The 20,197-nt window shown below is 55.3% G+C and overlaps 1 protein-coding gene across 1 annotated transcript in view; it reads left to right on the top strand.

Moving 5' to 3' along the window:
- Positions 1 to 20,197, top strand: part of TMEM132C (transmembrane protein 132C) — a 306,611-nt gene that overhangs the window by 266,760 nt on the left and 19,654 nt on the right. Inside the window, exon 5 of the mRNA XM_047828810.1 lies at positions 10,276 to 10,419. Coding sequence (XP_047684766.1) covers positions 10,276 to 10,419 — 144 coding nt within the window. The remainder of the gene's footprint in view (positions 1 to 10,275; positions 10,420 to 20,197) is intronic.

Raw genomic sequence — 20,197 nt, 5'->3', positions numbered from 1 at the left:
CACTTTTCTGGATTCTTCGGCCCTGAATCCAAAATCGTCATTTCAAGCACCTTCGCTAATGAGCCTACCAATTGGTTGCTCAGGCAGCCCATGCATCATTTTTAAGTAGGAGGCCTCGAATTGGGAAAATGAAGTGCTCTTCTGGAGTCATTTTTTTGTTTTGTTTTTGGCTGTTGCAAATTAGGGGGAATTGTCAGTCTCTGCTTGAGGCCTTCTCTCTTGCCTGGCTCCCCGGTGAATAATGGCGTGACCACCGTTTCCAACACGAGAGCCAGCAGCCAGCACCCTGCCCGAGGACTTGCCTTCTCCTGGTTAGGAGACACGAAATGTCACCTGCCATCAGCGCAAACAGCAGTCTTTGTGCACCATCTCAAGCACAGAAAGAAATACCTACATGAGTTAGTCTTAGGTTTGCCTGAGTTTAACAGAAAACTCTCGGAACCAATAGTCGAAACACAAAGGAAGTTTATCTCACATACATAAGTCAGTCCAGGGCCACTCCTCAGGTATGAGAGATTTAGGCTTCTCCTGTCTCTCTACCCCGCCACGTTCAGTGAGTGGCCTCCATTTCCGAGTTTGTCTCATGGTCCAGAAAGGCTGCTCACGCTCCAGCCATTGTGTCTGTATTCCAGGCAGCCTAAAAAGGAAAAAAGGAACAGACTCCAGTTCCCATTAAGCACATTTCCCAAGGTCCTGCATAATATTTCTACTTACATTTGGACTAGAACATTTCTCAAGCCTTGAGCAGCTTAAGGATCACCTGGAGAGATGGTTAAACACCAGCCAATGGGCTCCACCCCCAGAGTTTCTGATTAAGGATGTTCAGGGTGAGGCCCAAGAATCTGCCTTTCTACGGTGTCCGGGTGGTGTCACGGCTGCTGGTCTGGGCACCAGCTTTGAGAAGAGTGGGTACTGAGGGCACACAGCCCCTTTTTGCTACAATACCATTCGTCGCTATTTCATCCAAACCGAATCAATATATTTTTCTAGCCGTCGCCTTGTTCTGGTCACTTCTGGGATTCAGAGGCCTTTCGTGCTGACACAGAGGCTCACCAGACAGCCACCTCTCTTGCCGCTCCCCAGAGGGGCCAGCCGGGAACCAGGCACTTGCTGCCTCCCTCAGAATCCAAAGACCCCTCTCACCCAGGAGAGGGAACTTTCTGCTCCAGAGGGCTCGGCGGAGGGGGAGCCCCCTTCTCCCTCCTGATTTTGGCCAAGACCCTTTGTCAATACCTGTGAACCCTCTGCTGTCTTGGGAATTTGGGGAGGGTTTGCCTGCCCAAATGTCTCAACTACACAAAATCTCTCAAAATAACTATCCCGCCAGACAGACCTCTCGGACAGACCCATCTGGAGGGAAGATTTTTTTCTTTACTTCGGGAAAGGCGGGGGCGGGGGGGTCGATCAGTCCTTGGAGGGTCAGTCCCAGACCCAAATCCGCTGAGTGATCGGCACCAGCGGGCTCCCGCTCGCTCACACCCCCAGGTTCAGCTTCAGGGGTCTGAAGCCAATAGCAAACCCGTTCGCACCCTGGGGAATGGGTCCTGGGGCTCCTGCTGCTGGTCTGTCCTGATCGAACTGGAGGTTTAATTAAAGAGGTGCTCCATCAACTTGCAAGCAACACTAATTCAGCTCCCAAATCAGTCATAGTCGAACGCACACCATCTTGCAGCCAAGAGTGCACGGGCTGGTCCCGGGACCCAGGATGTTGAAACCCAGGGTCAAGGCTCTTGGACCCTGTTTCCCGGATGGGGCAGGCGTTCGTGGGATGGGCACCTTTGTGCTGAGCACTGAGCCGCTGAGGGGCTGGTGTCCACTCTCAGGTTCTCAGAGGAGCCCTGGAGGGAAGTGGGGTCCTCCCATTCCACAGATGAGGGAGAAGCACAAAGGAGGAGGCAGGATCCGAAACCCCACACGGCGAGCGGGCAAACGGCAAGCTGGGTGCTCTTGAGTTTGCACTCACCGAAGCAGTGAGGGTCTCAGCCCCCCCAGTGCTGGCAGCTGGACTCTTCTTGATTTCCAAACCTGGACCTTTGACCCTCCCAGAGCCCGCTGCACGAGCCAGCTGTCCCCAGCGGCTCTCTGCCAGCCCCGGGGCCTGTTTTGCTGACCCACTGCACCTGGAGGAGGACACCGTTGGCTTTCCTGCTCCTCTGTCTTTTTGCGATGTTACCTACCACCCTGACATCTGGAAGGGCCGGTTGTAGTCGGATCTTATTATCACTCAGGTATCTGTATCCTTCCTCCCCTAGAGCTAAAACCGTGGGCAGGGAGACAGATACGGTGGAAATAATCACTACCGTAGATTACGAACCACTTAAAAGCCACAATTCAAATGTCTCTTCCTGTGTAACACGCGTCCGTCTGCTTTAAGGGGTCCAATGCTTCTTGTGGGTCCAGAGGGTTCAGGACTCCTGCACGCAAGGCAGGTTGCCACAGGGACGCTGACCCCATCGGCCCAGCAGAACAGCATGACTTGAACCCCCCAAATACAGGAGACACCCCCACGGGATGCACTGAGAGCCCCGTCATTTTAGGAAAATGATCTTCTCTCCCAGGGACCAGCAGAGTTTTCTGTAAAGGACTAGATAGTATTTTATGCTTTGTAGGGATGCACACGGTGTCTATTGTGTATACTTTTTTTTTTAATTTTTTAACGTTTATTTGTTTTTTGAAAGACGGAGGGAGACAGAGCGTGAGAGGGGGAGGGGCAGTGAGAGGGAGACACAGAATCCGAAGCAGGCTCCAGGCTCCGAGCCGTCAGCATAGAGCCCGATGTGGGGCTCGAACTCACAAACTGCGAGATCATGACCTTAGCCGAAGTCGGATCCTTAACCAGCAGAGTCATCCAGGTGCCCCTTGTATATTCTTTTCTTAAAGCCTTGACAAGTAACGAAATCCTTCTTGGCTCTTGAGTCTGTGTAAAAACACCCCATGGGCAGGATTTGGCCCCTGGATCTTGCAGCCTGCAAAAGTCTAACGAACTACGAGAGGTTATTTGCAAGGTTGTCATAGACACCTTGCCTTCCTGCCAATATTTTACTTAACTAACTAAAGTTTTAAGAATTAGTTCTAAGAAGCAGCACCCGGTTGTCACCTATCTCTGCCTCGACGGTGAATCAGCCAATTGTAGACCTTCCTGTGTGTGCAGTTCACCCTGAGCTGCCTTCTTCAGGGAGAATGTGAAGCTCTCAGCCTGCAATCAGAGGAGACCCCAGCGGGACACGCCGGGCTCTGTCTGCACCCGGGAGGGTGGAGGGTTCGCTTCTGCTGCTTCTCCCTCTTCTCCGTCAAAGCCAGATGGGGGGACGCACGGATTTGAGAGCAGCTCGTGGACGCCCCTCTGGCCACAGGCGGAGAGAAGGAAGCCTGGATTTAAGAGTCACTGGATGTTCACAAAGGGTTTGGATAGAAACGGGAAAGATCTCTAACCAGTGGCTTCTCTAGACGCCAAGGCCACCTGTCCAGTCACAGCCAGGCTCGCCCAACTGACCCATGTTCTAAAGGGTCAATGCAGTGTGCATTCCTCAGGCAGAATTTCTTCCTCAGGAAGCCTCAACTTTGCATCTAAAGGCCTTCGACTGATTAAACCAGGCCCACCCAGATCATCTAGGATCATCTGCTTTCCTGAAAGTCAGCTGATTATGAGCATTCATCGCACCTACCCAATACCTACATGGTAGTGCCCAACTTAGTGTCTGATGGAATAATTGGGGGCTGTCACCTGGCCGGGTTGACACGTAATCACCCAGGTGTTGGCAAGAATTTCAGGAAAAGGCACTTCACCTGCCGTTGCCTAGAGTTTAGATGAGAGCATGAGCACGCAGAGAGGATCAAAGAGGAAACATGTGTGCCACTCAGCCCCGCAATTCCACGGGCACCAGGAGGTGCTGGAGAGTCTCCAACACGTGGGCAGAAGGAAAGAGAGTCCTTTGTACTGGCAGAGTTGGAGACATCCCGAACTGCCATCAGTGGGCGAGCAGAAAAGTCAACTATGGAAAAGGCATGCGATGGACACCTAGGTCTCTTTAAGACAGAGCCGGATCAGCACGTGGATGTGGATCTCAGCGTGGAGTGTGGTTCGGCCGTGTGGACGTGAGCGGTCAGGAAGACATAACCGTGAGCAAAAGAACAAATGAGCAAGTGGATGAAAGTCCAGGAAGCTATGTCGGTCTAAACCGTCTAAAATGCATGTTTGTACAAAACGTAAATGGAGGGAACGAGGCCACGGGTCCTGTACTTGGGCGGGAACGTGAGAAAAGTCTAGAATCGCAAACTGGAAAGGTGTACAAGTCCCAGATGGCAGGCGCCTCTGGGGAGGGAAATCGGGAGACCGGATGGGAGCAAATGACGAGGAGCTTTCAAAGTTATGAGCCCCGTTTTCCCTCTTTTACAAGAGAAAGAAGATCTGAAACGGCCACAGAAGGTGATAGCATCCTGCTGCTCTGGATTTTGTGTGTGTGGATGCTCGCTGCCTGCTCATCCTGGTTTCTGTCTCCCACCCCCCACACACGTGGGACAGGGGCGTGGGCTTTCCTCCGTGGGCTGGTGGCCTGACCCACACACCCGCCGTCACGCTGCCCGAGCCCTGGCGGGAGGCTCGTAAACGCCATCGGATGAAATCTTCACAATGATGCTGAATATCCCCCAAGTTCACAGCCAAGAAATGGGTCGGTGAAGGATTTAAGTAAAGCAGGAAAAGGGGCAGAATCGGGACAGGGGCCGTTCTGTCCCAGGTCCTTACGCCGTCCAAACAAGATGTCTCAGCCCCGGGGACACGTGTTCAAACCTGGCGAGGCCACCTTCGTGCTGCTCACCTGAACACGCCACTGTTTATCAGCTCTGGGCCTCAGTTTCCCCATCTGTGGGGACCACCTGCTTCATGGGTTGGGGGAGGGATGGCAGTGTTCAGTAACACCCGGGGTGTCCCAAGAGCTCCCCAGATGTGACCTGGTGTTTTTATTAATGAGGCCTCTTAATGGCCCGCCTTGAGAGAGGTCGTTTTTGCACTGTCGGGAATGTTCTAGATGCAAAGGCTCCTGTCCTCGGACCCTGGTGAGGTTTGAACCCCCGCGGTTGGTTTAGAAGGCCAGGCGTCCGGCCTCAGAGCTGCACACGTGTTTCTCCGAGGGTGAACAGACTCTGAGGGTGGCTTGGGGGGCCGAGTCAGGCCGTGGCCTTCCCGGGGCACCGGCCCTGCTCCCACACACGCCGGCCAGCTTCTGTCCCGAGAAGCAGTTCACGTCCACAAAGGCTCCGCTCCGAGCCTGCAAGTGAGTGGTTCTCAGTATATTCACAGGGTCGTACGACCACCACCCGCTCTCCGTCTGCGTGGATCTGCTGTTCCGGACACGTTACGTGGTCGGAACCAGGCGCCGCGTGGCCTTCCGTGTGGCTCAGCATCTCGGATAGCTTGGCACTGCTTTCCGGGCCTGAATGCCTCCCGTGCACGGACGGGCCACACGCACACGTCCTGCTTTTCCTTCCCGAGAGCCCCCGGGGGCTCGCTCGTCCCACATCGCGGGGGTCACTGCACACCCTTCGGCCCGTGGGACACGCTCCGGAGTAGTTCTGTGCCCTCTCTTCATTTAAAAACTAAAAATCTGATTTGCACCAATGCAGAAAACGGCTAAACCAATTTACATTTTTGAGGGCAGCTCAAAACGACGACACATGTTTTCTGTGAAGCCTCGGGCTTGTTGTCAAATTTGAAACGACAGCGATTTAAAGTGCCTGACTTTCTGGATTCTTCTCAGCAGAAAGCGCTGTTTCCAGCCTACAGTGGAAGCAGGTGGAGGGAGGGAGAAAGCAGCACCGGGAGGGGGGAAGCTCCGTAGCTCAGAGAGCCGCCAGGTGGGGGCCGTGCCCGCGTGGAGCTGGGGAGGCCGTGCAAGGGACAGCGAGCTCCTCTCCCGGCTGCTGCGGCCCGCGGGCGGGGACGCACTGCCTTCTGTGGCGCTGGGCAGGGCACGGCTCTCGGGGCCACGGGGCCGCACGTGTTCCCAGCCAGCCCTGCCCCGGGAGGTGCTCCGCTGGGGCCGGGGCCTGGCGTGGGGGGTGGGTTCTGAGCGAGACCCAGTCGGATGCGCTGAGATAGTGTCCTCAGCATCTCGTCCAAGCAGTGAATCAGCCCGGACCGGACAGGGCTTTGGGAGGACGACCAGCCACGTATACAGCATGGGGAGCTGTGTCATTACACACGTGTGCACGCACGCAACACGCGTGCACGCGTGTGGGCAGACGCACCTGCATACCTCACACGTGCACACGTGCACACGTATCACGCACACGTGCGTACCACAGACGTGCACACAGATGCACGCACACGCACACACAGGCACACACACAGGCACGTTTCGGCCCCAGGACAGCTTCCCTCCATCCCGGCCCGGCCCCCTCCCCGGGTCCGCGGGGCCAGAAGAAGGCCTCTCCCGCCAGACCCGTGTCCCGCCACGCCCGGGTCTCTCCGTCCTCCCTGCTTCTACGATGTTCCCGTTGTTTCCTGCAATCCCACAGTCTGGGGAGGCAGGAGAGGACAGTCCAGTCTGAAAACTGCTCGTTCGCAGGGACCGGAGGCTGGTGCGGGAGTTTTCACTTCCCACCTTGGAGGTGCCCGGGCCCACCTTGGGGAGACAGCCAGGGCTCAGCCCCAGACGCTGGGACACACCCTGTGACGTGTTTCCCCACACCTGTCTCCCCCCGCCCAGGGCCCGAGACTCACGAATACTGGCCACCACTCACAACCGCGTGCCTGTTTGCCTACCGACAGTGACTGTGCCTTTCTTTGTGACGGCACAGACCCCTCTTGGGTCACGATGAAGGACACATCCTTGCCCTGCTTTGCAACGTAGCGTCAGGGCTGTGTTACGGTACGGGGCCGTCTTCTAGGGCTGCCGGAACAAAATACCAGGGGCTGGGGCTTAATCAGCAGAACCTTTGCGAAGGTTCCGGAGCCTGGAAGTCCGAGATCAAGCTGTCAGCAGCTTTGGCTTCTCCCGAGCTCTCTCCTTGGTTCGCAAATGCCCGTGTCCCTGGTGTCCCTTCCTGTTCTTATGGACCTATTGGATCGGGGTCATCCGTGGGACCCCAGGTAACCTTAATTACCTCCTCAAAGATACCTCGTGTCTTGAAATAGTCATGCTGAGGATGAGGGCTTCGACATGGATTTAGGGTCAGGGGGGGCACCATTCGGTCCACAGCACACACAGACCCTGACCTCAAGAAATCCCACGTCTAAACTGGAGGGCTGAAATGAGCATCCAGTGCATCAAGGGAGGGCACGGATGAAAAAAATCAGTGTCGAAACATGCCCTTAAATGCTTGCTAAGCGTCTGTAGGAACACTAACCACGTACCGGAAATAAAAATGTTCAAAAGTGAACTCATCACCGCAGGGCATTCCTCTGCCGTTGAAGCAGGTGAAGCCTTCATTCTCCCCCTGTATCAGTCAGGCGGCAGTAGGGCGAGCGGCAGTAACAAACAGCCCCGGTTCTCACCGTCATTCAGAGCCTCGGGCCGGTGAAGCAGCTACCGTCTGAGTAATTCTGGCCGCTCTGCCTCAGGAACGGAGGGCCCGTCCCTCCGTGAAGGCGGGGAATCGCTCTAGTCCAGGAGTGACACACGCCGTGCCAGTCACAACTGACTGGCCAGATTCGTCACACAGCTCCCAGCAGCCACACAGGCCCTGTGCTTCAGGAAGCACAGTTTCATGGTGTGTCCGAGGTGGCCAGAGGCCAGAAGGCAAGGGGTCTGTAGCTTTGTGCACATGAGTCAGCCTCGTGGGACCCTCTGCAGGGCAGAGTGGGTCTGGAGGGACCCCCAGAAGACACTCGGCGAGTGACCTACACCCCGACACGTCTCCAGCTGGGCCCCCCGGCCTGTGCTGCCTCCCTGGCCACAATTCAAATAGGGACCCTGGACTCAGTCTGAGTCCCTGACACCTGACGCTTCCTGCCCCATTTGGAACCCCAGTGACGGGTAACTCTCTGCTCCCGTGGTTTATGCCATTGGCTGGAGAGACACATCCAATGTCCATCCAGTCTGACTCTTGCTGTGATTCAGTCCAGGGATGGGACGCGTCGGGGAGAGGATCGTGGGCATGTGCGTGTGCGTGCGCACCTGCAGTGACCGTTAGGAAGCTAATCACAATTAATCCACGAGGGAGTTTGCTGTCTTAATGAAGCCATTAGCCAAAGACCATTCTGAGAGAGAAAATGTAAAGTCTGAACTCTGAGCACATTACCTGTAATGAACCTGAAAATGGACTTGGGGAATTTCCGCGGTATTCTTAGCATCCGTAATAGCCGGTGGGCGAGCCGCCAGATCGCGGCCCCAGCTCCCAGGAATCCTGCGGACCCAGGAGAAGACACGGCAGAGGCTTATTTAAGGGCTGGCTTCTGGGCACAAGCATCAGAGAGAGGCTGGGGCTCCACTTAGAACTGATGACTCTTCCAGCTGTGCTCCCGTCTAATGCAAAAGGTCATTTCTGTGTCAGTTGCTTCCCTGGAGAAAGAAGCGAGAAAAATCTCTTTCCTTCCAACTCCCACTTCAAAGTGGGGCAGTGCTTCTGGAGAGGGACTTCGAGAGAAGTTGGCCCAGAGGGAAAAGGTGTTAATAGAGGTAGGGAAGCATTACGAAAGTGCGAGCCCGTAGTGCCCACAGACTCAAAAGAGAAGGCGCTTTCTTTATCACTTTGAAAATCACTACATGTGACGCTAATCATTTTGCATGAAGCCAGGAAGGACACGATGAACCGAGGTCCCCATAGCTGCGATGGAGTCGGCTCTCCAGGGCAGGACAGGAAGAGCCTGTGGTCTGCATAAAAGTCTGCAGAAAGATCCCAGCGGTCTGGTGCCCCTCACCAAGGTGTAGTGACCGTGGCCACCGGGGGTTAAAAGTGACCTGGCTCAGGGGCGCCTGGGTGGCGCAGTCGGTTGAGCGTCCGACTTCAGCCAGGTCACGATCTCGCGGCCCGTGAGTTCGAGCCCCGCGTCAGGCTCTGGGCTGATGGCTCGGAGCCTGGAGCCTGTTTCCGATTCTGTGTCTCCCTCTCTCTCTGCCCCTCCCCCGTTCATGCTCTGTCTCTCTCTGTCCCAAAATAAATAAAAAACGTTGGAAAAAAAAAATTTTTTTTAAAAAGTGACCTGGCTCACCGGTGTCGTAGCAGAACACCCGCCATTGCTCTTTGCCGGGAGGAACCTCTTCCTTCTTCTTCTGATGGTGGCCTTTCTCCTGTTGGACTCCGTCTTGGTAGGCTTGTGAATCAAAGGGGAGCCATCCTCCCCGGGATAAGGGATGGCCATTTAACCCGACCGGACTCCCCCCACCCCACACCCAGGGAATTTAGATAGATCATCTACGGAGTGACTCAGGAGACAAATGGCCGAAGCCATTCACTGCACTCCACTCTGGAGATCCTGTCCCTTCCTGGCTTTCAGTGTCCCGCAAGCTGATCCGGGCCCTGCCTTTCCAAGGCCCCTTTCAGCTTCTCCGTTAACCCTGGGAGTGGCCCAGGACCCGACGGCTAAGAACCTGCATTAGCCTCCTGTTGCCATATCAAATTAACAGCACGTCCTTATAGTACAGTCCTGGACACCAGGAGTCAGAAATGAGCCTTAATGGAGCTGAATTCAAGGTGTCAGCAGGGCTGTGTTCCCTCTGGAGGACTTAGGGGAGGGCCTGTCTTTTTCCAGAAACTAGAAACCATCCACGGCTCTTGGGTCATGAGGACATCACTCTGACCTCTCCCTCTGTGCCCGCCTCACTCCTCTTCCTCTGACCCTCTTATAAGGACTTATGATTCCATTGGGTCCTGCCCCCAGATAATCCAGGATAGTCTGCCCTTCTTAAGATCCTTGACTTGACCACAACCGCAAAGTCCCCTAATACCATGTAAGGGAAAAGACTCACTGGTTCCAGAGGTTAGAACAGGGCGGGCCTCTGGGTGGGAAGGACTCACCTGATTCCATTTCTGTTGCCTACAACCAGAACCTAACTGGTACATAACTTCTACTCTCTCTCTACGAAAGGAGAATTAATAATTTTCGACTTTGGTAGCTGGAAACCAAGAAGGTGGCCGTAAATAAACGAAATTGTAATGTTCTTGGAAAGTTCTTCCAAAGAATGGCCTTTTTTGCCCCAAATCCCAAAGTCAGTGCTATGGTGTCTTGTGCAAACAAACACAGCCTGGCAGATACCTGGGGAACTTCCCGCTTGTGTCCAAGAGCGCTGAGCGTATCAGCCCCCTTGACCCAGCTCCGTCTGGTTCTTCTGACAGGACACTGAGATTCTCAACACCGCCATACTCACAGGAAAGACCGTAGCCCTGCCCATCAGGGTGGTCTCTGTGGAGGAGAACAGTGCCGTGACGGATGTCTCAGAGCTGGTGGAGTGCCAGTCCACGGACGAGGATGTCCTCAAGGTAAGCACCCCCGCTGATCAGTCACCTGGGTTGAAATGATGGGAACTGTTGGGGCACACCTCATTCACAAAGAGGGGTCGGCACCAGGAAGTATGAAGTCCAATCACACAACCACCCTTCCAGCTCCAAACCCAGTTTGGAGTGTGGTCTGCTTTGGCGCGTGGCTCAAACCCCAGATACTTCCAATAACCGAGCTGGTGACACGGCAGGTGAAGTGGTCAGGGCAGACGGACGCGCCCCACACTAGCTGGGCATCCGGAGTTCGGCGCCTGCTGATGTGGTCCCCAGTAAACGGGAGATCAGTATCGCCATTCCTTCCAGAGAAGCCGCAAATTTGCGCTGTATGTACAAGTCACGTGTTCGCAAATTTGGGATTTATGTAAAAGTCGCCCGTTTTTCAGTGTTGGCCACCAGTTGTAACTTTTTTTTAACGGGCAAAAAAATAAAATACATCTGCAATGTGAGTCTGGCCCAGGCAGCTGTCCAAACCTCTGTTCTGTTGGGCAGACCATGAACCGGGAGTCAACTCCAGCCCCCTGATCATTGTATAAATAAAGTTTTATTGGGACACGACCGCTCCAATCTATCTCTGTACCGTCTGCGGTGGCTTTGGCACGACCACAGGAGCGACAGGCAGTTGTGACCGAGACCATCTGGCCCGCAACTCTAAAATATTTGTTACTTTGCCCACGCCAAGGAAAAGTTTGCCTAGAGCAACCCCTGCTGTGGAGTTTAAGTTTCGTGAGGGAACGACCCGAATTCTTGGTCTTTCCCACCACATTTGCTGGGATAATGTACTCACAGCGCTGGCTCCAGGGATAAGACAGCATAAGGGCTTTTCCAAGCCAGAAATGAAGCTTCTGGTCTTTCTCCAGATGAGAGAGATCTCCAGATCTTTCTCCCAGATGCATTGGGTCTTTATGTTTTCTTGTAGGTATGTCTCTGGGATTACAAAAGATGTAATCTCCGACATCTCAAGGAAGAGAGGCTTTTCCCCAATTCCCCCAAAAGTGATCTGTGGGCTAAGGGCAGCCCCAAAGCCACACACCCAAAAAGCCGGTGGCAGGAGGGGCGGGGATGAAGTTCTAAACCATACTGTTCAACATGAGCACAAATGTGGGCCACACATGTCGTTTAAAATTCTCCGTCACGTTCACGAAAGGGAGAGCAGGTGAAGGTAATTTTTTAGATGTCTGTGTTTAAGCCATTATATTAAAAACATTATCATCTCAACATGTGATCTATATAAAAATCATGAACACGCTGTTTCGTACTCGGTGGGGCCCAGTCGCTCCGAATCTACGGAGAGCGCATGTCTGTTACTTTTCCACGTCAGGGCTTCCTGGCCACCATGGCGAGCGGCTTCCCCGTTGGACCGCTAAGATCCGAACCCGGGGCAGGATTTTGCAACGTCGGCACTATGCTGGTGTTTTGTGCCAGATAATTCTTTGTTAGGGGGCTGTCCTGTGAGACGGATTCCTGCCTCCTACCCCAATACATACATGCCTAGCACACGCCCTGAATGGTGAAAACCAAAAATGTCTCCAGTCATTGCAAAATGTCCCCTGGTGGGTAAAATTTCTTCCACTGAGAACCGTGCTCTGTTTCTGGCTGAACAGTCACCCCACTTCCTTGTGGCCGAATCACCCCCACTTTGTTGGTGAGGCCGAGGTGGGGAGGAGTCTCTTGGTTGGAGCTGGAGCCCTCCCTGCCCCGGCCCCCATCACGTACCGGATCCCTGGTGGCCATTGGTTTTCATTACTGATCTGTGATGGGCACTGGGGAGGGCACCTGTCGGGATGAGCACTGGGTGTTGTATGGAAACCAATTTGACAGTAAATTGTATTTAATGTAAAAAAAAAAAAAAGAGCCAGGACCTCTGGGACACCTGGGTGGCTCAGTCGGTTAAGCATCCGACTCTTGGTTTGGCCTCAGGTCATGATGCGATGACCATACAGAACCTGCTTGGGATTTTCTCTCTCTCTCTGCCTCTCCCTCATTCGCACTGTCCCTGTCTCTCTCAAAAATAAATAAATTTAAAAAGTGTTTTGTAAAGAGCCAGGACCCCCGAGGACTCTTCTAGATGGATAAGAAGGCCATCTGTCAGCCTGAGAAATCCCAGAACCAAGTTTTACCGCAGTTGTGGGTAGAATCATCCTTAGCTGCTCTTCTAGGAGTTTCTCATGGAGCCCATTACCAGTATTTCCAGAAACATAATCAGCGTCTTCAGAGAAACAAATGTATTCGAACCAGAAATTGCCCCTGGAATGAATTTGGAGCAGGCTGCCCCTGGCTGTTGACAAAGCCACGTGACATCCTGCACTCAAACTCAGTCCCCAGGGCCCCGATTCGGCCGGTGGTTTGGGGTCTGGCGGGGTCGGCGATACTCGCAGAGCTGGTCTGTCACAGCGCGGGGTTCCACGGAGAGGACACGGGGCAGGGGACGTGTAGTCAGTGTCTCCCCTGCAGCAGGTGTGTGCAGGGCTAGATTGGGATGGCCCTGAGTTCCATAAAGGACTAGAGACTCCGAGATCCACGCCGCGCCTCCGACGAGCCAGCCTGTGCAGTTTGCGAGCAGAAGACGCGACTCCTGGTCAGGGACGTAGGGCATCCAGGGAGTTCGCGCCTTCCCGCACCAGATGCCTGAGCGCCTCTCCCCACAGGGTCATGCCACGGGCCATGCCGGGATACCTGCATACGTAGGCTGTAAGGAGCCCTGGGCTTAGGGGACCTGAGTCCTTTATAAAAGGCACATTATGGGCTGAACGTTGGTGTCCCCCCCCAAATTCATACGTTGAACCCTTCATCCCCCACCCTGTGATGGCGTGAGGAGGTAGCACCTTCGGGGGTGATTAGGTTTGGATGAGGTCATGAGGGTCGGGCCCCTGTGGTGGGATTGGTGTTCTCGGGAACAGAGGAAGCCACGAGAGGTCGCTCATAGACGGCGGCGTGAGGTCACAGCGAGAGGGCGGCTGTTGGCAAGCCAGGAGGAGGGCTGGGCCGCAGAGCCGGTCCGTGCTGGCACCTTGATGGGGGACGTCCAGCCTCCGGAACCGTGAGGGACAGAGTCTCCCACGTGAGCCGCCCGGTCTGTGGGGTTCTGTCCGAGCAGGGCCAGGCGGACAGGGGCAGAAAGCCTGCTCGCCTCCCCCGCCCCGGAGAGAGACGGCGTCCCTGTTCTGTTTTGCCACAAGCATGCCCGCCCTCTGCTCGACAAGGGAGCACCGGGGCGGTTCGCGAGACGAACATCCGTGACAAGACCATTCAGACAACGGCAGCCGAGGCTTTGGAGGGTGCCGGAAGTTCAAGGGTGCCGTGGGGAGTTTCTTCCAAAACGTTCTTGCTTTGCCTTTCCGGGCTCCGCGGTCTTGGGCAGCTCACACGTTCCGTCCGCCTCCAGGTCTCCTTCGGAAAGTGGGGACAGTCACGGTGCGTGATTCAAAAGGCCGTTGTAAGGACTACCAGGTTTTATTAATCCACTGAAGACTTGACCTAGTGTCCAACCCGTGGAAAGGACTGGACTCTGACCCCGGTTGGCTCGGGCAGTCCCCTCGAGAGCCCTGTGCGGTCGGTCAGGGGCTGCAGACAGAGCGCCTACAGGTATCATCTGTGTGGTGTGCAGAGTATGGCTTAAGAAAATCAGAATTTCCACCTATTTCAAGTGTGCAGCCCAACGATATTTAAGTAAACTTACTGGGTTGGGCAACCATCACTGTGACCCAGTTTTAGAATATTTTTGTCACCCCATTTACCGTTAATCCCATTCCCACCCGTAGCCCTGGGCAACCGCTAATCTACTTTCTGTCTCTACAGATTTGCCTTTTTTTGGACATTTCACATAAATGGAATCCTACAATATGTGGTCTCTTATTAAAACAGTTCGGTGATCATTTCTTACACGTCTCTTGACACATCTAGGTATAGCCGCACGTACAGAGACAATTTTTTAAAAGATGGGATCACGTCAAATGTTTTTTAGCCGCAGTTTTTTAACTGGCAAAGCTACACACACACACACACACACACACACACACACACACACACACACACCTGCCAGCCAGCCTTTCTCCATGATGGAGGGATCACACACATAGCTCGAACACACAGAACACGTAGCATTCACACCGTTGTGTCTGCCCTCTTCTCGCGCCCTGCGATGCCTCCCGAGAGCCCCGGCTGGTGGGGGTTCGGGAACGGAGGCACCACAGGAGCCGAGGGGTCCGGTGTGCTGTGTGCTCAGCGTGTGGGTTTGCAGGCGTCAGACTGTGAGGGCGGGAGGCCGTGGGACATCCACGAGCGTCTGTGCGGGTTTCCTTGGCGGGGGAGGAAGACCAGTGTCCCAAGCGGGTCAGGGATTTGCTGTCGGGCAATAGCGGAGGAGACGGCGTGCCGTGGACAAGCCCCCCCGGCTCCCTGCACCCACAGAGTGCTTTTGCCCACATTCGTGCACATGTCAGCACCTCCAGCATAAGGCCGTGTCCTGTAGCCGAGGGTAGGGCATAGGACGCTCTGCAGAGGCATCTTGCTCGCGGTTCTCAAGGTGGTGGTCTCTTAACGGCGTGGTTGAATCACACGCTGGTGTCTAGGTCCCCTTCTGGTAAGAATGACAGGTGATGACGAGGCACACGGGGGGCGGGGCTGGAGAGCGCCCGGGGCGAGGGACGCTCTGGATGGAGCGCATCTGAAAAGGACACATCTGGGCCACTTGGCAGGGAGACGACAACTGTCAGTGCCCACTGTAACCCTGTCCCCCCACTTGCACTACGCCGTCCGCGTACCCCCTCATCCTTAGGACGAGACACCGGGGCACCCCACCCTGTGCCTCCTGAGTAACCCCCACCCCGGCCTGCTGCTGCCCTCCTGTGCCTTCCCCGGGGGCTCCTGGGGTCACAGGTGGCGAGGCCCCGCCCACAACAGGCTGGCAATGCCGAGATTCCAGGCATCGTTAGCAAAAGTCCCTTTACTGGATTTCCAGGGCCGACCTCCAGGGCCCGGCCCGGCTGCTGGCCCTGGTGCAGAGCTAAAGGGGATGCGTGTGGGCGGCCAGCTGCCCAGCTCTCCCGGTGACGAGTGCCTGTGATGGCTCCCGTACGTGCAGGACGACCCTGCTGGGGCGGAGGCCTCAGTTTCCCGTGGTTGCTGCTCCTGGGGGCCCGAAACGTCCTCTCGCATGTGCTGTTGGTTCCATGAGCTGAGTCCATGGGGAGCTGGGCTCTTAGCAGCAGCCCGAAGTCGTTGGTCTGCGAGGCCCTGGGGGGGCGCCCCTCGCCCAGGGGAACGTGGGCAGGGTTTCCGTGGGGGGAAGAGTGCTCCCCACCGTGCTCCTCGCACCCAAGGGCTCTGGGAGAAGCATCTTCAGCCCCAAGAGCCACTGGGTTCTGGGTGAAAGCAAACCAAGGACCGCGAGGAAGTTTCTGGAACGCAGGGGCCCTTGCTGCCCACGTCCCCAGGGTGGGTCAGGTGCACGCCCACTGCCGGCCTCTTCCTCCAGCTCCGGTTCTGTCCGCTGCAAAACCGCGAGACAGAGTTTTAACACACTTGTGCAGGCAGAGCGGGTGGATGGTGTGTTCGTGGTAGCATCTCCTGCATCCAGGGCAGACCCAGGGCCCCCCAGGGGACACGGGGCGACGTTCGGAGACCTTTGGGATGGTAGTGACTCAGACAGAGGGGCTACTGGAGTCTGGTGGCTGAAGTCCAAGGGTGCTGCGAAGGGTCCAGATCCCAAAGAATCATCCGGGCCCCGATGTCGATGGCCCCGGACCATCCAGGACCTTCGGGTTTTACCATCAGAATCTAGTTTCCTTCTAAGAGAAGCAGGATGCTGCAGGATACCCTGATTTGGATTTCAGAGAGATCTCTCCGGCAACGCTGGGGTCAACGCTATGATAAGTTCATTTTACAGATAAGGAGGCTGAGGCCCAGAGAGGCCAAGCGACTTGCCCAAGGCCACACAGCCAGAAGACGGCAGATCCAAGATTGCAACGCAGGTCTGCCTGATCCCCGGCCCGGCGCACGCGGTCTGAGGCGTGTCTCCCGGCCAGATGTGAAGATTTGCCTCAAGCTGCACGGTGCAACACGGCCTCTGCGCACCATGTGTGGCTATTTATGTTGGTTAGATCTAGTAAAGTGGAATTGGCAGCTGCCCAGTTGTGCGGGTGACACGTGGCCAGCGTCTCCTGCTGGATGGCACCCATATGGGACGTTCCCAACGTCACACCAACCCGGAGCCTTCGACTGGTAGGAGTCGTGCCGTGCACTCACTCCTACGAGGGCGTGATGGACAGAAGTAGGTGCCCGGGACTGGCCGGTGGAGGTCAGGTGGCTCCGAGCCTCCGTCTGACGCTGCAAAGAAGAGCCTGTTCTAATAAAAGACGTTTGCAAAAGGTAAGGTCGTTTATTTGCGAGTTAGATTTTAGTGGAGTCCAGGGAGGCTCCGTCCGCGTTTGCCTAACGAGCCACAGGGGTTTCAAAGCGCCAGGAATCCTGCAGCTGGGAGGGAGCGGCCTTTGCACTGATGGGACGTTTCTGGCCAGCTCCGTGAAGCGTGGGGGACAGAAGTCCGGGTCGGAGCCACGTGGCTGGCTTGCCTCGGGAGGGTTGGGTCTGGGTAGCAGCTCTCCCGTGCTGGCTTCCTCTGCCAGGTACGAAACGTCCTCTCCCTCTGTGGCCTCTCTGCTGAAATCAGTCTGAAAACAGGGATTTGGTCTCAGGCAGCACTGAAGCCTGCCCAGTGGTCCACCATGACTTCATCAAGGGCGATGTGCTTGTTGAGTGACTCAGACTCTCAAATCGGCTTCGTAAGTCAGGGGAGAAACTGTCTCGTGCACGGAGGTTCGGGGGCAGATGCCGGTCTCTGCATCTCTGAGCTCTGTCTCGGCTTGTGCAGGTGTCATCCTGAGCCCCCATATGGCGGGCCCCGGAGCCCGGAGGTCCTCAGCCTCCCAGGTTCAAGTGCAGTGGAGATCAGCTGCTACCTCGGCTTGGTCAAAAATCCAGCGACGTCCTGTCACTGAGGTCGAGACCTACCCAAGCACAGGGACCGAGCGTGTGGATCAGCGGAGGCTCCCCTGAGAATATTTATGAAACTCTTGCCGAAAATGAAACAAGTAGATGTCGGGGCAGCAAAAATAACGGACGTCCCCGGTGTGTGAGCTGGAACCTAGGTTACTCCTGTTTGCTCCCTCTTCCTCCCATGAAGCGCTGCCCTTAGAGGATTAATAATGTCGGGCAGTGTCAGCCCATGACCGTCGTGCCTTTTTAGTGGTGCCTCATCGTGTCCTCCTTGCTGGGATGCGGTGGAAAGATGCGGTGTGTGCCCATGGGTGATGCCCGGCACGGCTCTGCCCCTCGTATCCGAGACCATGATTTTCGTTCACAGACAACGTCACCCAAACTGAATTAGGCCGAAAAGGGAAATTGTTGGCTCCTCTATCCGAACAGGAAGAGATCCCTGGCTTCAGGAGTGGCTGGATCCAGGGGCTCAGCATTTTTACGTCTCTGTCTCTTGGCTCAGTATCCTTTGTGCCGGCTGAATTCTCGGACAAGTTGTTCTAGGTCAGGATGGCTGCAAATGGCTACAAAACCCTGTTTTCACATGTAGAATTTCAGCAGAAATGAGCAAATGCCTTCGGCCCAGCCTGAAAAGCTCCTGAGATCCCCTCTGTGTGCACCAGCGTAGCTCATGTGCTCAACCCTGCAGCCAGGAGCTGGGACCAGAAGGATGTAAGGCTCTGCTTGGATTAGGACGTGGTCACATGACCCTCCTCTTGAGGCTGGAGGCGGGGCTTCATCCGAACCTCCAGATGGGACCAGCAGGAGGGGACCATCCCCTAATGAAACAGGGGCTGAGGACAAGAACAGGTGCCTAGAGAGGGTTCCCTCCCCTCCCATCCCCTTACTCCTCGCCATCCAACCTTTCCGTGCCCTGGGACTGTCCTTCCATTTCTTAATTTGGCCAGGGTTAGAAAAGGCCTTTCCAGCCCGGCCCAGGGGTGGTTTTGCTTCCTTAATTTTTCTTGGTGACATCAGCCAAAGCACTGATCTGCCCTGACGGAGCCAGAGAACAAGAAGCGGGGGCAGTGGAGTCTGAATTCTCTGGAATCTTCCGGCAGGCCTGTGCGCCGAGCTCTCCCAGGGGGATACGGCCCTGCCTTTGCCTGTGAAAGCCCCTGGATAATCGTCCAGGAAATGGACACTTGGTGTGCAGAAGGCTTAAACGAGCTGATCCCAACTCAGAAGAAGAAATGAGGACCAGATGAGAACACCTGGCAGGTGACTCGCTTGAAACTCGGACACACTGGCCTTCCAGCTTCATCTGGCCCCCGAGCTCCCAGAGGGGACACAGGTGTGGTCACGGCCACCCCTCCCCGGATTCCCCATCCATCGTGTGGCTGGATTGTTTCCATCCTGGCTGCCTGGGTCCCCCACCCCGTGATTAAACCCTCTGCTCCTCCCTCCCAGTGACAGAGGTGACAGCACGGAGTTCCGGCGACGGCTGCTGCTTCCGTCCCCGGGCAGCTCCTCCAGGCCTGGGGGCTCGAAGAGAAGCTGTGTGACCTCCTGTCATCACGGGACTGCTCCGCGCCTCGGGTCCCGCATCCCAGGATTTTTGGGTCGCAGGTGACATCACCATCTGCCCAACCCTCCACAGATTGCCCGTTTGCTAAGAGGATAGAGATCTCTTAGCAAACTAAACCTTAGCAAATTAAACCTTCTCGGCACACACGGGTCCACACGTGTGATGGACACTGTGTCCGAGGCAGGTGCAGTGTTTAGCTGGACCACGGCGATCTCTTCATGGTGCGTACAAATATCAGAACGTCAAGGCGTCCGTCTCAAATACCTAGGACTTTGATGCGGCCAAAATACCTCAGTAGCGTCTCAAAGAAAATCAAAGAAGGCTTCTTCCTTCAGGAAACACTATGTTAGTCCTAATGTGCCAAGCTGACAAACATTCAGCTCTGCTCTTAAAATCACACGAGTTAGGGGCGCCTGGGGGCTCAGTTGGTTAAGCCGCCGACTCTTGATTTCAGCTCAGGTCATGATCTCACAGTCTGTGGGTTCGAGCCCCGAGTCGGGCTCTGTGCTTACAGCTCGGAGCCTGGATCCTGCTTCGGATTCTGTGTCTGCCTCTCTCTCTGCCCCTCCCCAATGCTCTCTCTCTCTCTCTCTCTCTCTCTCTCTCTCTCTCAAATAAACATTAAAAATATCTAAAATCACACGAGTTATCGTGCTTGAGTACGTGAGAGCAACTTCTCAAAAGACAAGGAAAAGAATCGAGTGTACTAAGTCTCCTGCCTGTGAGCGCCTTGGAACGGAGACCTCACGGAGGGGGGACCATGTCATCTCAGACCTCAGGAAGTGTCTTTATAGCCATTGTTCTTTTTAATTCAAAAGTGGAAGAGTGAAGGTAACTTTTCACCGATTACATTGGCAGAGATCATCAAAAAACAGAAAAGAGCGTTTCTGGAGCCAGACAACTGCTTTCACATGCAAATCCGAGTGCTACTGGCTGTGTGACCTTGGACAAGCGGCTCAGCCTCTCTGTGCCCCAGGCTCCTCACCTGTAAGGTGGCTTGTGTGGGGACAAAAGCACATGTGCGTTCGGAGCAGAATCTGGCATACAGAAGGCACTTAATACGTGCTAGCTCTTCTCATCGGCCCTCTCCTCCTGGGACCTTCTTCCCCCAGGTGTCCAGGGCTTCCACCTTCCGCCAGGCAGGACTCTGTCTAAACGTCACCTCCCGAGAGGTCTTCCTGTGCGTGTTCTCCGTCCTTA

This window comes from Prionailurus viverrinus, chromosome D3 (assembly GCF_022837055.1).
Source record: "Prionailurus viverrinus isolate Anna chromosome D3, UM_Priviv_1.0, whole genome shotgun sequence".
Classification (NCBI taxonomy): domain Eukaryota; kingdom Metazoa; phylum Chordata; class Mammalia; order Carnivora; family Felidae; genus Prionailurus; species Prionailurus viverrinus.
The sequence above is the reverse complement of the archived record's forward strand: the minus strand, read 5'-3'. Positions and strand labels throughout refer to the sequence as shown.